At 43.9% G+C, this 14648-nt stretch overlaps 1 protein-coding gene across 1 annotated transcript in view; it reads left to right on the top strand.

The window, feature by feature from the left end:
• The window catches only part of grin2bb (glutamate receptor, ionotropic, N-methyl D-aspartate 2B-b), a gene marked incomplete at its 3' end in the record, with an annotated part of 76808 nt that extends 63048 nt beyond the window's left edge, over nt 1-13760 (top strand). Inside the window, exons 11-14 of the mRNA XM_083980249.1 lie at nt 313-473; nt 2246-2433; nt 7492-7730; nt 11358-13760. Of these exons, the coding sequence (XP_083836375.1) occupies nt 313-473; nt 2246-2433; nt 7492-7730; nt 11358-13760 (2991 nt within the window). The remainder of the gene's footprint in view (nt 1-312; nt 474-2245; nt 2434-7491; nt 7731-11357) is intronic.
• Nucleotides 13761-14648: the final 888 nt, after the last annotated feature.

Below are 14648 nucleotides of genomic sequence, written 5' to 3' on the forward strand. Positions count from 1 at the left end.
ATAACAAATCAGTCAATTGAGAAATTAAATTGATTAATCAGTAATGAAAATGATGATTGATTGCAGCCACAGACTAGTTGTTTCAGCATTTTACACATCTGATCTGCATGGTGGATCCTAATTTTGAACTTGATCTGGTGTACAGTGCACGTTTGTCTAAATATGTGTTCGACATTCACTTGTCTGTCCATTGAGCTCCTGCTCAGCGGTGCATTGCAGGCTATTTGATGTGGCTCAGTGCCTTTTCCATGCTAATGAGCACTCCTCTGTCATTTTCTCTGTGTGGTTTCTTTTCCGGAAAACCCACTACAGTTCCAGAAGCCGAACGAATACACACCGCCATTCCGGTTCGGCACGGTGCCCAATGGGAGTACAGAGCGCAACATCCGCAACAACTACCGGGACATGCATGCCTACATGACCAGTTTCCACCAGAAGAATGTAGATGAAGCGCTGTACAGTCTGAAGCACGGGTGAGGAAGAGAAATAGAGGGGAGGGTGGAGAGACAGATGGGGCTGTAAGGAAGGAGGGAGTTGAAAGGATCTCAGTGGAGAGAAATGAGACAGTGATATGGAGCTGTGAGGTCCTGTACTGATGCAATACAGAGGAAAGATGATGAAGGATTAAGGAGAGGGAGACAGAGAAAGAGGGAGCATTCTGGGCATTGTGGGTGGGCAGCCGGTGGAGCTGTGTATCTGCCTGCCTCTGGTGCTCAGAATAGCAGCGGAGCCTGTGGATGATGTGAAAGCTAGCTAATATTCAGTCTCTCTGGCCGAGGAGCCTATCTAATATCTTCCCTACCTCTTTACGCTCTCTCTCTCCTGTCTCCCACTGTTTCCTTCAACCTCTGCTGAAGACTTAAGACTACCTCTGGTGTTTGGTGAGAGTTTGAGCTAAATGACCACAGAGGCCTGGGGAGCCCTGAGGCACCATTTGATGGCGGTTTGTCAACAAGCTAGAGACTGTCATGTTAATTTATCTGTGCACTCACTCAGGACATATAGTATAGGATACAAGGGTGTCCTCAAAAAAGCTCAGTTAGAGCTCAGCTGGTGAACCACCCAGGACCTGACACAAACAAAATTCAACGCAAAGTCCAACTTGCTCATTGTTTCTGAAGCTTTTGACCAGATTTGCAGCCTTCCTCGGTTGTCATGGTAGTGGTTTAGGTTTTACCTCGTGGCTGAAATTTAAACAGCTAAACCATTTCCATGATAACTGAGCAGCTCCATCTGCTTGGGAAGGCCAAGTGATGTAGTTGAAAGAGTAGGAAACAACATTTTTTTGTTTTCATAGAGTTCTGTTTGTGGATCAATGTTATTAAAAGTATGGCATTAACTGTGTGTGAAATAGTGCTGCTGCTCTTTTTTCTTAAAGATTAATGTTTAATTTCACAGAACATAATTATTTATTCATGATGTCAACAGAGGTTGTCTTTGTTTCGGGCAAGGCGCCCCATCTTAACTACACTATGCCACGGAAAACCCAGGAATAAAGTTTATTGTTTTGTGACATTTTATCTGGATGTCTGAATTCTAAGTGGATGCACAATAACCTTTCTTAAAAGATCCCATGTTGCACTTTATTGTCTATGGTAGTAAAGCTTTATTTTTGGGGGTCCATACATTTCTAACAATTTCCTTGTAAGTTTCCTTAAAAGAGAATTGCAGTTTAATTTGTCATAAATTACAGCTAAAATAGAAAAGGCATTCAATTGGTAAACTTCCAATTAATTAATTCCAATTAACTGCTAAGCTAGCGTATCCTTGAGTGTTAGTCAATGCGCAGCAGGTCCACTGAATGTGCAGAAATGTGCACAGGCAAGCACATAATTCCTTGTGACTCCAGAATACAGTTTCCAATAGTAAATGCATGATGAATGAGCATTTAGTTTGGTTTAAATGGAGCGGTACTTACAACTCAATACAACCACCTACACCAACTAATATAACTGTCTCGGAAACGCTTTCTGTAAAAATTGAATGATCATTACCTAGAGATTAGTAATAAATCACATTGTTCCTCTCAGGCAACTTTCCAAGAAAGACGTGAACACTACACTTAAGCAACACAAATTATGGTGATTCATAAGTATGTAGTATATAAATAAATGGGTATAGTGAATATCGGAATGAGGGGGTGGTTTTGAGCACATTCATTCACAGTCACTGTGATTGGTGATGGGTGGTAACCACAGGCTCCATCGCACTCTGTGAAACATTTTCCTTGCATTGTGCCCCACAGCAAACTGGATGCCTTCATCTACGACGCTGCAGTGCTGAACTACATGGCGGGCAGAGACGAGGGCTGTAAGCTGGTCACAATTGGGAGCGGGAAGGTGTTCGCCTCCACTGGCTACGGCATCGCCATTCAGAAGGACTCAGGCTGGAAAAGAGCTGTGGATCTTGCCATCCTCATGCTCTTTGGAGATGGTAAATCAAATTACATTAATTGTTGTCCTTATTTAATACTCATGCAGTGAACATCCCACAGATAGAGCCTGGACAACACACAGAGGAGGTATAATGTAACAACCATGTTAATGGACAACCAAGTATATAAATAGGGATTGCTCTCGTCGTTGTAATTTCACACGGTTTAAAGAAAACATGACTTAAGTCCCTTTAGATTTGAATCACTCATCAGTGTAATGGTTGGAGTTGTTGAAGTGACTTTGAAGGAGCTTACTGCTTGTTATGGTGATAACTCACCAACCTACTGGTGGATCCAGGCAAGGTACTGTACCAGCAGCTGGAAAGAGGCAGCTGCTGTTCTTGTTGAAGTAAAAGCCAGAGTGTGGAAGGAGTTGGTTAAGTTGGTAACTCAGGAACTTCTGGCAGCACAATGTAAAGGCTGTTTGGGCGGAGACAGCGAAAACATTGACCTTAGCTGAAGAGGGGGAGGATGAGCTCTGTGGAGCGCTGAAATGTTGAAGTCTCTGCATATTGTTGGACTGGTGTGATTGACATATTTCACATGTCACATGGATTTCAGGAGCAGGACCCATGGACTGACAGACTCAGGTAGTGGACTAATAAATCTGCCTGGGAAACCTGGAGTATGTTTTGATTTGTTCTTACTTGGTCGATACTGTGGCATCTCGTCAAAAGAAGTCTTTCAAACTTTACAGTGACTTTGCAGAGGATTTGAGGGTGTTAGTGAAGTGTTTCCTATGAAACAATTTTGCATTTTTACAGTCTGGGTCAATTTGTTTTGACTTTTGGTCCCAAATTTCTTTGACATATTAAAAGTAAAATCCCCTCCAGGTTGAGATTAGTGCACAGTTGTAGGTTGTTTTTTCTGACAGCCAGTAAGCCATGCACACATAAAAGAGATGCACACATAAAAGTTGCAAAGCTCAGTCTACGATTTAGAAAAGCACATAAATATTTTAACCCTTTTACCACCTACACTGGCTGATAAGTGATGTGCAAGCAGTGCATGAGTGGTCACGACCAGTACATTTGTCTTGGTAAAAATGATTACTTTAGCACTGTGACACCAGCTCGTCAATTCAACAATATGGTGTCAGAGTCTCTCTGACTACACCAGCTCTATTTGATATAAGCATTTATATAAGAGAGAGATTGGTCTCTGGGTCTGTGTCCCACCATTGTGCAGCAAGTAGAAAGCAACACTGATGACACTGGCTGCAACAAGGGATGTTGTGTGTGCCACGGAGCAGCTCCCTCAATCTGTAGGTCGGGTTTTGTTTCAAACCTCAGCCATTGGTGTGTGCTTTGGTGGTGACCAAAAGAAGCAAGCAGGGAGTCTGACATCACTCTGAGAGATTGATGAGTGCAGTGCTGCATGAGGGCTTGTGTATCACAGAGGACCAGGCCAGTTGAGTTGGTTTAGGCACATGGTCATTTTCAGACTTGGCACCTTTTTTCTTTTGATCAAGGCCTGGCTACAAACTACTGCCTGTAGTCGTTTATGTTTGGCAGCGCACCATCATATTCCCGCTACCTGTCAGAGAGTCAAGGACAGCGAGTCACTTGCAGAGTCAAAGCTTACTCAGAACATTTTTAAAGTTGTTACGAACAAAACAGGCCTGTAATGTGTACGTGTTTTCCTGGAGGTAAATGGCACTACAGGAGCCTGTACAAGTATCTATTCTATATGCTTTAAAAACAAACTGTCTGTCACATTTTGTTGCCATGACTGAATCACAACTACTTTCACCACACAGCCATTACTGTCAATGAACATTTCCACCACTGACTGACAAATGTGTACACTGGACTACTCTCGCTATAAGATCTAGTCAGACTGTGTTGACTAACCACCACAATGGAATATTAATATTATCATAATCATCATAATTATTATTATTACTATTATTATTACAAGGGATCATAAAGAAAACTGAGTTGGTGACACATGATTGGCCTGTTTTTTTGTCATGAAAATCAGCTGCAATGCTTTATGATGTGTCAGTTTCCATCCTTAAATACAACAGCTCAGGTTGGTGATGAAATGTTTTGTCTTTTGACCTGAACTGCATCTACTAACACTGGAACAATATTCCACAGATGTGCTGTAGCATTGCATTCCTGTTAGATAGAGTCATTTTTATCCCAAGCATTTTTCTTCCTTATCAAAATATGGCACCTACATTACCCACAATGCAACTCCACTGCTGACAGTTGGAAGTCAGGTGGAAATTTGAGGCGTGTTATGCTAGCTAGCTGCCGCCAGCCTCAAGCAGAGATGAGGAGCGGGCGACAGGTCTGGTAAGCTCACTTCTTTCTAACTTTACACCTCCAGATTTTTTCTTCATTTTTCAAACTTGTCGTCTTCAGAGTCGACCTGGTGCTGCAGCAAGTGGCATCATATGACGCAGTTTATCAGACTTCATGCAGCTCCTTCTAGAGCCACAAAAGGTTTTATTCTACTTCTTTATTCTTGATTCCTCAACATTTGTAAATCAACTTCGGTGTGTAGCAGAGGTGGAGTTCCCCTTTAACTAAAAGAGCCAAACTTTCCCTTGGTCACATGTTAGAGCAACCAGTGAAAACGCTGCCAGCTGATGACTTCTGTATGAAAGCTATGATTGCTACAGTTATTTATGTATATCAGGTTTGTTGAGTAAGATTCACCTTTTAGGTCATTTTATTAGAAAGATTGAGGGCAGCTTAAACATCCCTGCAAAAAGTTTCACAAGCATATACTATATAGATAAGATCTCTTTATTGTCACTGCAATAAAAATACAATTGCAAAAATACTGCATGTTGTTAGCTGACTAGTAATGAGTGTGATAAGATCTATTTTTGCCATCAGAAAATTCAGTTTTGTATAAATACAACTGACTTGAGCAACAATTACTATACCAACTACATAATTAACAATATCTTATAGTATTTTGTGTACAACAGGGGATGTCACCGATGTATGTGAGACATGGAAATGAAATAAAAGATGTTAAAATGTTACCAGCCATGGTTTTAGCGGCACAGCATTTTGTGTCTAATGAAAAGTTACATGAAAAATGGAATGATGAATCCACTGGCAGTATCTGCTCCTCATCACTCACCTCATGTCATTTCATGTCATAAATTGTGAAGCACATTGACACACAGTGGCCTTTGATAGAGCGGGTTGGTTATGAATGGAGGAAGTAATGGAAAGCAGAGATTAGTTATAATAATATTGATTTCAATTCCACTATAGATTTTCTGTATTGATCTCATTCTTAATCAACCCCTTAAACTTTGATTGACTTCACTGGGTCAAAAGAAAGCACATGCACATTTAACAGTGATGTTGATAGTGTGCATTCAGGAGAGCATATACATCTTTGCCTTACGTTGCTGTCATTTAAATCTCCAGACTGAGGAGAGAATCGATACTGTCAGAAGAGTCGGGAACTGGGCATGGAACCAGTTTTAAATGAGAATCAATCTGCTGGTCCCATCCTTGGCTTTGAAGATGTGAGATTCTCAGGCTCCCTGGAGCTGATCTTTGATCTGATCTTTTTTGTTGTTGTTTTTAAACAGCAGATGCTTTGACTTGTCATAGAATTCAAAGCCTTGTCATAGTACTCAAAAGCACAGGTGTTGCTAATTACATGAACAATGACTCCATGAGACAGGCACTTTTCTTTCCGTCCTTTGAAATGCAGCTATCGTTAAAACTTGACATTTTATTCTGAAAGGAATGGTTCAGCATTTTTGGAAAATTCTGTCATTCTTATGTCATTACATTGAGACGGGACCTGGTGACTGCAAGTGTTTAGCTCAGACTGCAAACATGGATCCATAGTGTAAATGAAACAAGTTATGGTTTTACATCCTCTAACTACTTCTTTGTAAAAAAAAAAAAAAAAAAAAAAAGTGGCATGCTGAACTCAAATTGTCACTGTGATTTTGGCCAGTGTGGCCCCACTGAACCAATCGAAAGACCTTTCCATTTCCTTGGCCTTTGCTCAGTGAAAACCAATGTGACCACCAAAGACACTGCATAGAAGGACTGAGCTTAAGAAGTGTTTGTCAAGAAATAGTCTAACTCGTGTTGGTTATGCTTTTCTATTTTGGTATGATTTAAATGAAGGAGTAATTTATTTTTTAACGTTGGAGAGATCCAGACTTATTGTTGCCATCTTTCAGTCTTTATACTAAACTAAAATAATCATCAACTAATTTTGAGACTCTGAGACGTGAGAGTGGTATCGGTCTTCTCTTTTAAAGAAGACTGTAGTTCACAAAATGTTTAACTATTTCTTTCCTAAACCAAATACATGGAAGACACCTCAGTCTTGATTCCAGAATATATGTTTTTGTGCCTTAAGTGCTTCCTGTTTGGTGCCCATCAGTATGATAACAGCTGTCAAACGCTCATCATGCTGTGAGACTGTCTTTTCTTTCATTCATGTTTGTTTGTATAGGTAAGAAAGTCCAAGTGAAAACTTGTTAATAGCTGTTGGAATAAAACAGAAACCATTGTCTGCTCAAACATCCATACAGAAGTGTTATGCAAGCATTAGGAAAATGTATACCCCCTTGATCTCACATAGATATGCACACACAAAAAAGGACCATTGGGACATATCAAACAAATCTCTCTGGACGTGTCCTCCCCCCTAAGCAACGCCTCACAGGGAGGGGGACACATGTTAGAGCGGAAACACTCGTCACATGATCATGTGCACTTCCTCCCTGAGGAATGTCAAGTCCCAGCAGGCAGTTGTTTTATTTCCCACAACAAAAAAAAGGTTTTTCCTTGCATAAGCAATCCTTAATGAGGATCATCCTTGGGGGAGAATCAAGTCAAAATAATTCAGCATGACATTTGTTACACGTACATTAGACCTGAGCTGTTTTTGGCATCAACTCCCCATCCCAAAAATGTGTCCTCTCTTTTTGTACTCACACTTTACATGGTCAGACACCTACGGGCAAACCCATCCAAGTGTGCAGGACACAAACAGCAGCATCAACAAACACATCGATACAGTAACCTGGGTCCATGTGTGTCTCCTTCCTCCAGGTGACATGGAGGAGTTCGAGGCCCTGTGGCTGACAGGCATCTGCCACAATGAGAAAAACGAGGTGATGAGCAGCCAGCTGGACGTGGACAACATGGCGGGGGTCTTCTACATGCTTGGGGCTGCCATGATTCTGTCATTAATCACCTTCATCTGTGAACATTGGTTCTACTGGCAACTGCGCTTCTGCTTCATGGGCGTGTGCTCCGGACAGCCTGGGGCCACCTTCTCCATTAGCAGAGTGAGTGTGTTTGTGTTTGTGTTTTATTTTAGGTCTGACCTTTGTCCTCCTGACAGAAAGATCACAAGAGCGGTTGTTTTAAAACCACTGGCTGTGGTTGAGTTGTCAGGGTTAAGTAAGTCAGGGGCATACGATGACTCACCTGACTTACCTGTGGCTTTTTGAGCCCAGGCAGTTGTTAAACAAAGGAAACTCAAGTCACGGGCCTCCTGTGTCATACAAAAGATCCTCAATGTCAATTGTATATCAATTTTACATTTCCAATTTCATAATAGTCATAAAAGTAATAATTTAGTATAAGCTCCTTTTCAAGATTTCAAAGTTTTAAAAACTTTAGACTTATTATACACAGTAAAATTAATTTAATGCCATCAGTCTAAAAGTATAACAACTAAAAACTATTTGTTTGCCTTTTGTAGTTGCTTATTTGTTTCAAATAACCAGGAATACTTCAAAATGAGGAAATGTTAATAATTTTATTCTAGATTCATTATAGATTATATATTATATATAGATTTCACTGAGCTCATTGAAATCTGTGTGACTGACTGCAGCTGCCTGCACAAGTCTCAAAATTATTCTATAATATCAGCAAAAACAAATGAAATGTTATGTTAAGGTGGCAGCACCCTTAAAACTAACTAGTTTTTACTCGTCTGGAGGCAGATGCTGCGTTCAAAACAACTTACAGGTCGTAATTCCCAACTCGGAAATTTCCGACTTCCGACATCATTGCGTTCACGCTGCAGGAACTCGGAAGAAAAAAAACATGGATACCTGAAGGAAGTTTGGCATATTGTGGCTCATAGCTGAATACGAAAAATAAATGCAGCAGTAAATTATGTTTATTTTGGAGGAGAGGAGACGCCGCAGATGAGTGCACATATAATGTTATAGCCTTGATAACAGTTAAACGTTATTTCCGTCACATATGAGGACCACAATTTCACACCATACAACAATCACAGCTAAATATAAACGTACTACTGCAATAATACACAAAAATATGCATTCAAACCTCAACAAAGAACTTAAAATGTCTAAATTCTAACCGTTTAAGACGAGGGCTGCCATGTTTTGATGTTGTCGTGGCGTCAAGTCAGAAAGTCGGAGCTCTGATATGATACCCGAGTTTCCGACCTGTAATTTCCGAGTTCGACGCCATTCAATTCATTTTTTACAACTCAGAGCTCTTTTTTTCCGACTTCCGAGTTGTCTTGAACGCAGCAAGAGTTCTTCATTGTTTTGCACATCTTTTTACACAGAGACAGTGACAGAAGCCTCACCTCAGCCCTTTTCATCTCTGCACACCTTTCCAATCACCACCTGATGTGAATGGGATTTTTCAGTGCCATTTTGGAAAGTCGCAGCAAATAATAGGCAAAGCAGTAGGGAAACAGGGTTTCAGACACACTGTGATCATCCACCACACACATTGATGGAAGCATCCTGATGCACCTAACTTATATTAAGCTTTTATTTAGTCGAACTATGTCAAGAGTTGCACAATAAATTGCACAGGTAACTATTTTGTGAACTCTTTACAGCCACTGAGAAAATCCACTGTTCATCAACTCAGTCCTTCTGAAATAAAAGCCACTTACTATGCTGCACATTCTCAGCTGCTGACCTGAAGGCGTGTTGGTGGATGTCGATGAGCTCATCTCAGAGTAGTTACGACTCTGCTCAGATGGGTCACTTAACAAGGTGTCTCCGTGTTATTGATGCAGGCTGTTTGGGTCCTGATAAATAATTGCTTGAGGTGCAATTCATTTACATAATGTTACCTTTTAAGAAGGGAAAGGAAGGTGTAGTTGCATACAAATTGTCTCAGTTATTATTTGCTTGAGAAAAGGACACAAGTGTTTATGTGTTTGGTGCTGAGACTGAAGGTGTTTCTAATTGTAGTGACATTTGGTTTACACCTGCTCAGACTAACCTGACACAACTTGAAAGGCAGATCCGACCTTGAGCACTTCAAAAACAGACAGGGTTTTTATCTCTGTTGAATTGGCAGCAGTCTTTGTAGCTTCAGAGGCTGTAATACTTTTTCCATGAAACTTAAGCACAGTCTTTTTTTTGCAGGATAGGTTCTACTGTAGATTCACTCTAAGCTCTAATGTGTTTGATCTAACGTCTTGAATTGCAACATCCATTTGAAGTGAAGACACAATCTGTCACGGTGGTTCTATAACTATAACCACTTCTATAGAAAATGGACCTACAGCCAGATATCCTTTATATACTCATGCCTTGTTAAACACTTGAGGTTGTATTTTGAGAAAGGAATAATAGGAAAGATTATGAACCACTCAAGAAAATTGTAGATCATAAAGGAAGTGAAAGGATGGGCAAACCATGAGACCACAAAGGGCTAATAAGATACAGAGGCAGAAAAGGACACAGGTTAGTAAGAGTAATGATAAAGAATAAAACCGGTCGTAGGACAAAGGCAGAGTAGAAAAGGATAGACAGTGATGTGCCAGTACCCTCTGTTACATTACCTTTCACAGCAGCCATAGTAGCTTTAGATGTAGAGAGATAAAGATGATCCCATTGGAGCTGCTGCTGCTCACCTGAGCACCCAGAAACAGAGATAAAACAGACACAAAGAGAGAGAGGAGGCATAAAAGAAAGGAGGGTTGACAATTCAGATTCATGAATGTAGCTCTGTGACAGGGAAAGTGACTAAGAGAGACAGAAACTGTTTCTGACAAGTTGACGCCTTTGAGGAACGCTGGCCCGCGCGCTGCCTGGTGGGTAGTGTATCCTCGACCTTTCGGATTTGGCTGTCGCCTCGGCCACAGATTCCCTCAGCCCTCATTTGAACATGCTTGTTTGACTTCACTGGCAATGGCTCCCCCCTTGCTGGGAAAATCATGCTTTTGCCAACCAACCAAAACAAATCCACAAAAACTGGTGGATAATGACATTTTAAGCAGATTGTTAATGTCTCTGTCTCAGAAAAGTCCAATAAACTTTAAAAAAAAAAAAAAGAAAAAAAAGAAGGGATCCAGCCCCTTGACAGTGTTTTTTTCTGAAAGGAAAACAAGTAAAACACTTGTGATCTAGAAAGCCAGTGGCACCAGTGTCAGCTGAATTTAAATGGCATTGATTAATCCTATTGATTGGCGGTCAAAACCATGAGTTTACTGCCTCCCTTGTGTTATCAATCAAGGCTTTGATATGCTCATTCCCCTCTCACTCAGTTCTCTGTGTCTAAGGTGGAGTGCTGAGCAGCAGCTGTGAGGGTCCATGCTATTCCCCTGAGAAAAGTCATTTATGAACTCAGCCCCTATTACTGTTAAATAGTGTGTAAACAAGAGGGTGGTCAGAGAGAACATGTTGATGCATTAACCTCTCTCTGCCTCTGTCTCTGTTTGCTTCTCTCTCTCTCTCTCTCTCTGTCTGTTTATGTGTCTGGTGTCTGGCCTCGTCTCTCTATCATTAAATCCCCTCTGGTTCTTGACTCCTCACTACTGCCATGAGTCTCACTGTTGTTTTCCTCTCACTTGAGTGTCATACTCTACCACTCTCACTCTTCTTCTTCCTTCCTTCCTCTCATGGCCTGTCTCACCCTCTCTTTCTCTCTCTACCTCCCTTTTGTCTCTAATTGTCACACTCCAGGGTATCTACAGCTGCATCCATGGGGTACAAATCGAGGAAAACAAGTCGACCATAGACTCACCTTCGGCCACCATGAAGAAGAACATGAACAACACCCACTCCAACATCCTGCGGTTGCTCCGCACTGCCAAGGATATGACCGCCGTCCCCGGCATTAACGGTTCTCCGCACGCCGCCCTGGAGTACAGCCACAGCGGGCGTGAGTCGGCGATCTATGACATACAGGAGCATCGGCGCAGCCTGGTAGGTCACCCCGCAGACTGCAAAACGGCGCCTCCCTACCTGCCAGAGGACAACATGTTCAGTGACTACATCAACGAGGTGGAGAGAACTTTTGGCAACTTGCCCCTGAAGGACAGCAACCTGTACCAGGACCATTACCGGCACCACCACCCGGCCTCGGCTCTGGGTATGTCCGGCCCCCCGCCTAATAGGCCGCGCAGCTTAGGCAGTGCTAGCTCGTTGGAGGGGGGCATGTTCGATTGTGACAGTTTAGGGGGAGGGGTAGCGCCCATCTTTACCACCCAGCCCCGCCCCTCCATGACTCACAGGAATACCAATAAGTTTGACCTGATCGCTGGCCACCCCCCTGCGGAATCGAACCAGGGTGGGTTCAAGGGGAGCAATGTGTACGGCAGGTTTTCTTTCAAAGGAGGCGCATCCAGCACAGGGCTCATCGGGGGTCATGACAGGTACTGTGGTGGGGGCGGGGGAGGCTCAGGGGGTGACGATGGCAACATCCGCTCCGATGTATCGGATATCTCCACCCACACCGTCACCTACGGCAACCTGGAGGGCAACGCCAAGCGGCGTAAGCAGTACAGGGACAGCCTGAAAAAGAGGCCGGCTTCGGCCAAGTGCAGACGGGAGCAGGACGAGATAGAGCTGAGCGCCTTCAGGAGGAGACCCCACCACCACACCGTCCACCACCACTTCCCCCACGGGCCCCTGGCGCACCGCACGGTCTCACCTCCCCTGGAGCGGAAGAGGGGAGGAGGAGGGGGTAATTCTTCACCTTACTTATTCCGCAAAGACAAAGAGAATCTGAGGGAGTTCTATGCGGACCAGTTCCGCTCCAAGGAGGGCAAGGCCAAGTGGGAGCAAGAGGGTGGAGGTGGAGGAAGCGGTGTGGGCGGCGGTAGCGGTGGTGGTATCTGTAAAAGCTTAGTCCCCGTGGAAGACTTCCTCAAAGGTAAAGGCAAGAAACAAGAGTGTAAAGGTGGGATGGGCTCAGCGTCGGCAGGACAGCAGGCCCACACCTGCTGGGAGAAGGGGGTTTCTGGGATAGGAGGCGGGGGCATAGCAGGGGGCGACTGGGAGTGTCGTAACTGCCACAGTGTGTGTCACCACAGCGGAGGCGTAGGAGGAGGCGGCACATGCTCAGCTAGCGGAGTTGGGGGGAGCAGCAGTCGCCCCAGCTCCGCTAGCAAGCGCTGCGATTCCTGTAAGATTCAGTCAAGCAACCTTTACAACATCAGCGAGGATAATAACATGGTGTTCCCGGGAGGCAAGAGTAGCGTAGGACCCAGTCAGACACAAACTCAGGCACAGCGCAGGAAGCTGGGGCCGGGCGGGAGGGTGCTAAGGAGGCAACACTCATATGACACATTTGTGGACCTGCAGAGGGAGGGGGCGGGCCGCATGGGAGGGGCCGGTGGGGGCGCTGGGGGGCAGTTCGGCCAACCCCGAAGCGTGAGCTTGAAAGACAAAGACCGCTTCATGGAGGGCCCCAGCCCGTACGCTCACATGTTCGAGAGGTATTCAGGTGACAGAGAGTCTCCCATGTTCGGGGGAATAGGCGGGGACAGGGCGAAAGGAGGCTCCTCCTTCAGCCTGTTCCGAGGAGGCGAAGGTGGGTTGCATCGACGGTCGGTGGGGGAGAGAGACCTGAGGGACAGAGATAGAGCTATGATGGGAGGTGGGGGCTGTGGTGGTGGTGGTGGTGGTGGTAGCAGAGGGGCCGGGACTTACTCCTTGTCTAAATCTCTCTACCCAGATAAGGTGAACCAGAACCCCTTCATCCCAACCTTCGGCGACGACCAGTGTCTATTACACGGTGCCAAACCGTACTACATCAAAAAGCCACAGACGCAGCAACAGCAGCAGCAGCAGCAACTTCTCAACAACAGCCGAGGAGGAGGGGACTTCCGCGGCTCCATGGGAGCAACTTCCTATTTGCCTGCGTCCGCCACAGCTGGGGTGATCTCCAATGTGGCCCCCAGGTTCCCCAAAGAGCTGTGTCTGGGCGGGGTGGGAGGGCCCATGGGGAACCACCACGGGGGCAACAAGCTACTGCCTGGGGGCAGGGACACGTTAGGTTTGGGGCAGGGACAGAGACCCTTCAACGGTGCCAGCAACGGACATGTTTATGAAAAGCTTTCCAGCATTGAGTCAGATGTCTGAGGGTGAAGACGGAGGAAGAAAGAGAGAGAGAAAGGGAAGGTGAAGTGGGTGAAGAAAAGCAGGAGAACGGAGAAACATACAGAGGCCAAAAAAAAAGAGCGAAACGGCTCAGGCTGATGACCTCTCTGTGAAGAGGAGGAGACGCGATGCTGTGTGCGTTGTTCTCACTCCACTAAATGGAAAGAATTTGGACGATACACAGAGGCCACTGCAGGCTAAGCTGTGGTGAAGTCCGGCGGGAGACAAGTTTTTAATGAGAGCGGAGGATTCTGGTGCTGCTTCGACGCTCAAAGAGAGCTAGGGAGGGAGGGATGGAGGGGGGAAAGTGAAATAAAATCTCCAGTCTCTGCGCTCTTCACATGCTCATTGTCTTTCCCTCCCTCCTGCAGTTCCTTAACACCAAAACAAACATTTTGTTTAACAACGGAAATACAATCATGAATGAGAAATCAACGCTTCTGTTGAAGTAACAGGGTAAACTAATAATAATTGTATTGATAATGTTAATAATATTATTGAATATTATTCTAGTGTTTAATGATGATCGGTTTGGATTGTTTTTAAATTTTATTTATTTATTTAAATAGTTCATGTTACATATTTGTATGATGTTAATTCTTTCTTAGCTTACCAATATTACAGGAGGCTGGTACACCAGTTGTCAGTATGGATCTTTTTGAAGTTCCTGTAATTTGGACTCTTCTTTGCTATTAATTATTCATGTTTGCTTTTTTACTTTTCTTACTTTTGAGTGCTGTGAAGTGTATGTGAAAGGCATGACTTGCTGAGTACATTCTATGTACTCATAAATTTGCAAAGGAGGTTTTTTCTTTTAGCTGCAGAAGCAACATCATCATACTGATTTGCCATTTCCTCTCATTTTTCTGC

The sequence above is a fragment of the Trachurus trachurus genome (assembly GCF_905171665.1).
Source record: "Trachurus trachurus genome assembly, chromosome: 1".
Classification (NCBI taxonomy): Eukaryota; Metazoa; Chordata; class Actinopteri; order Carangiformes; family Carangidae; genus Trachurus; species Trachurus trachurus.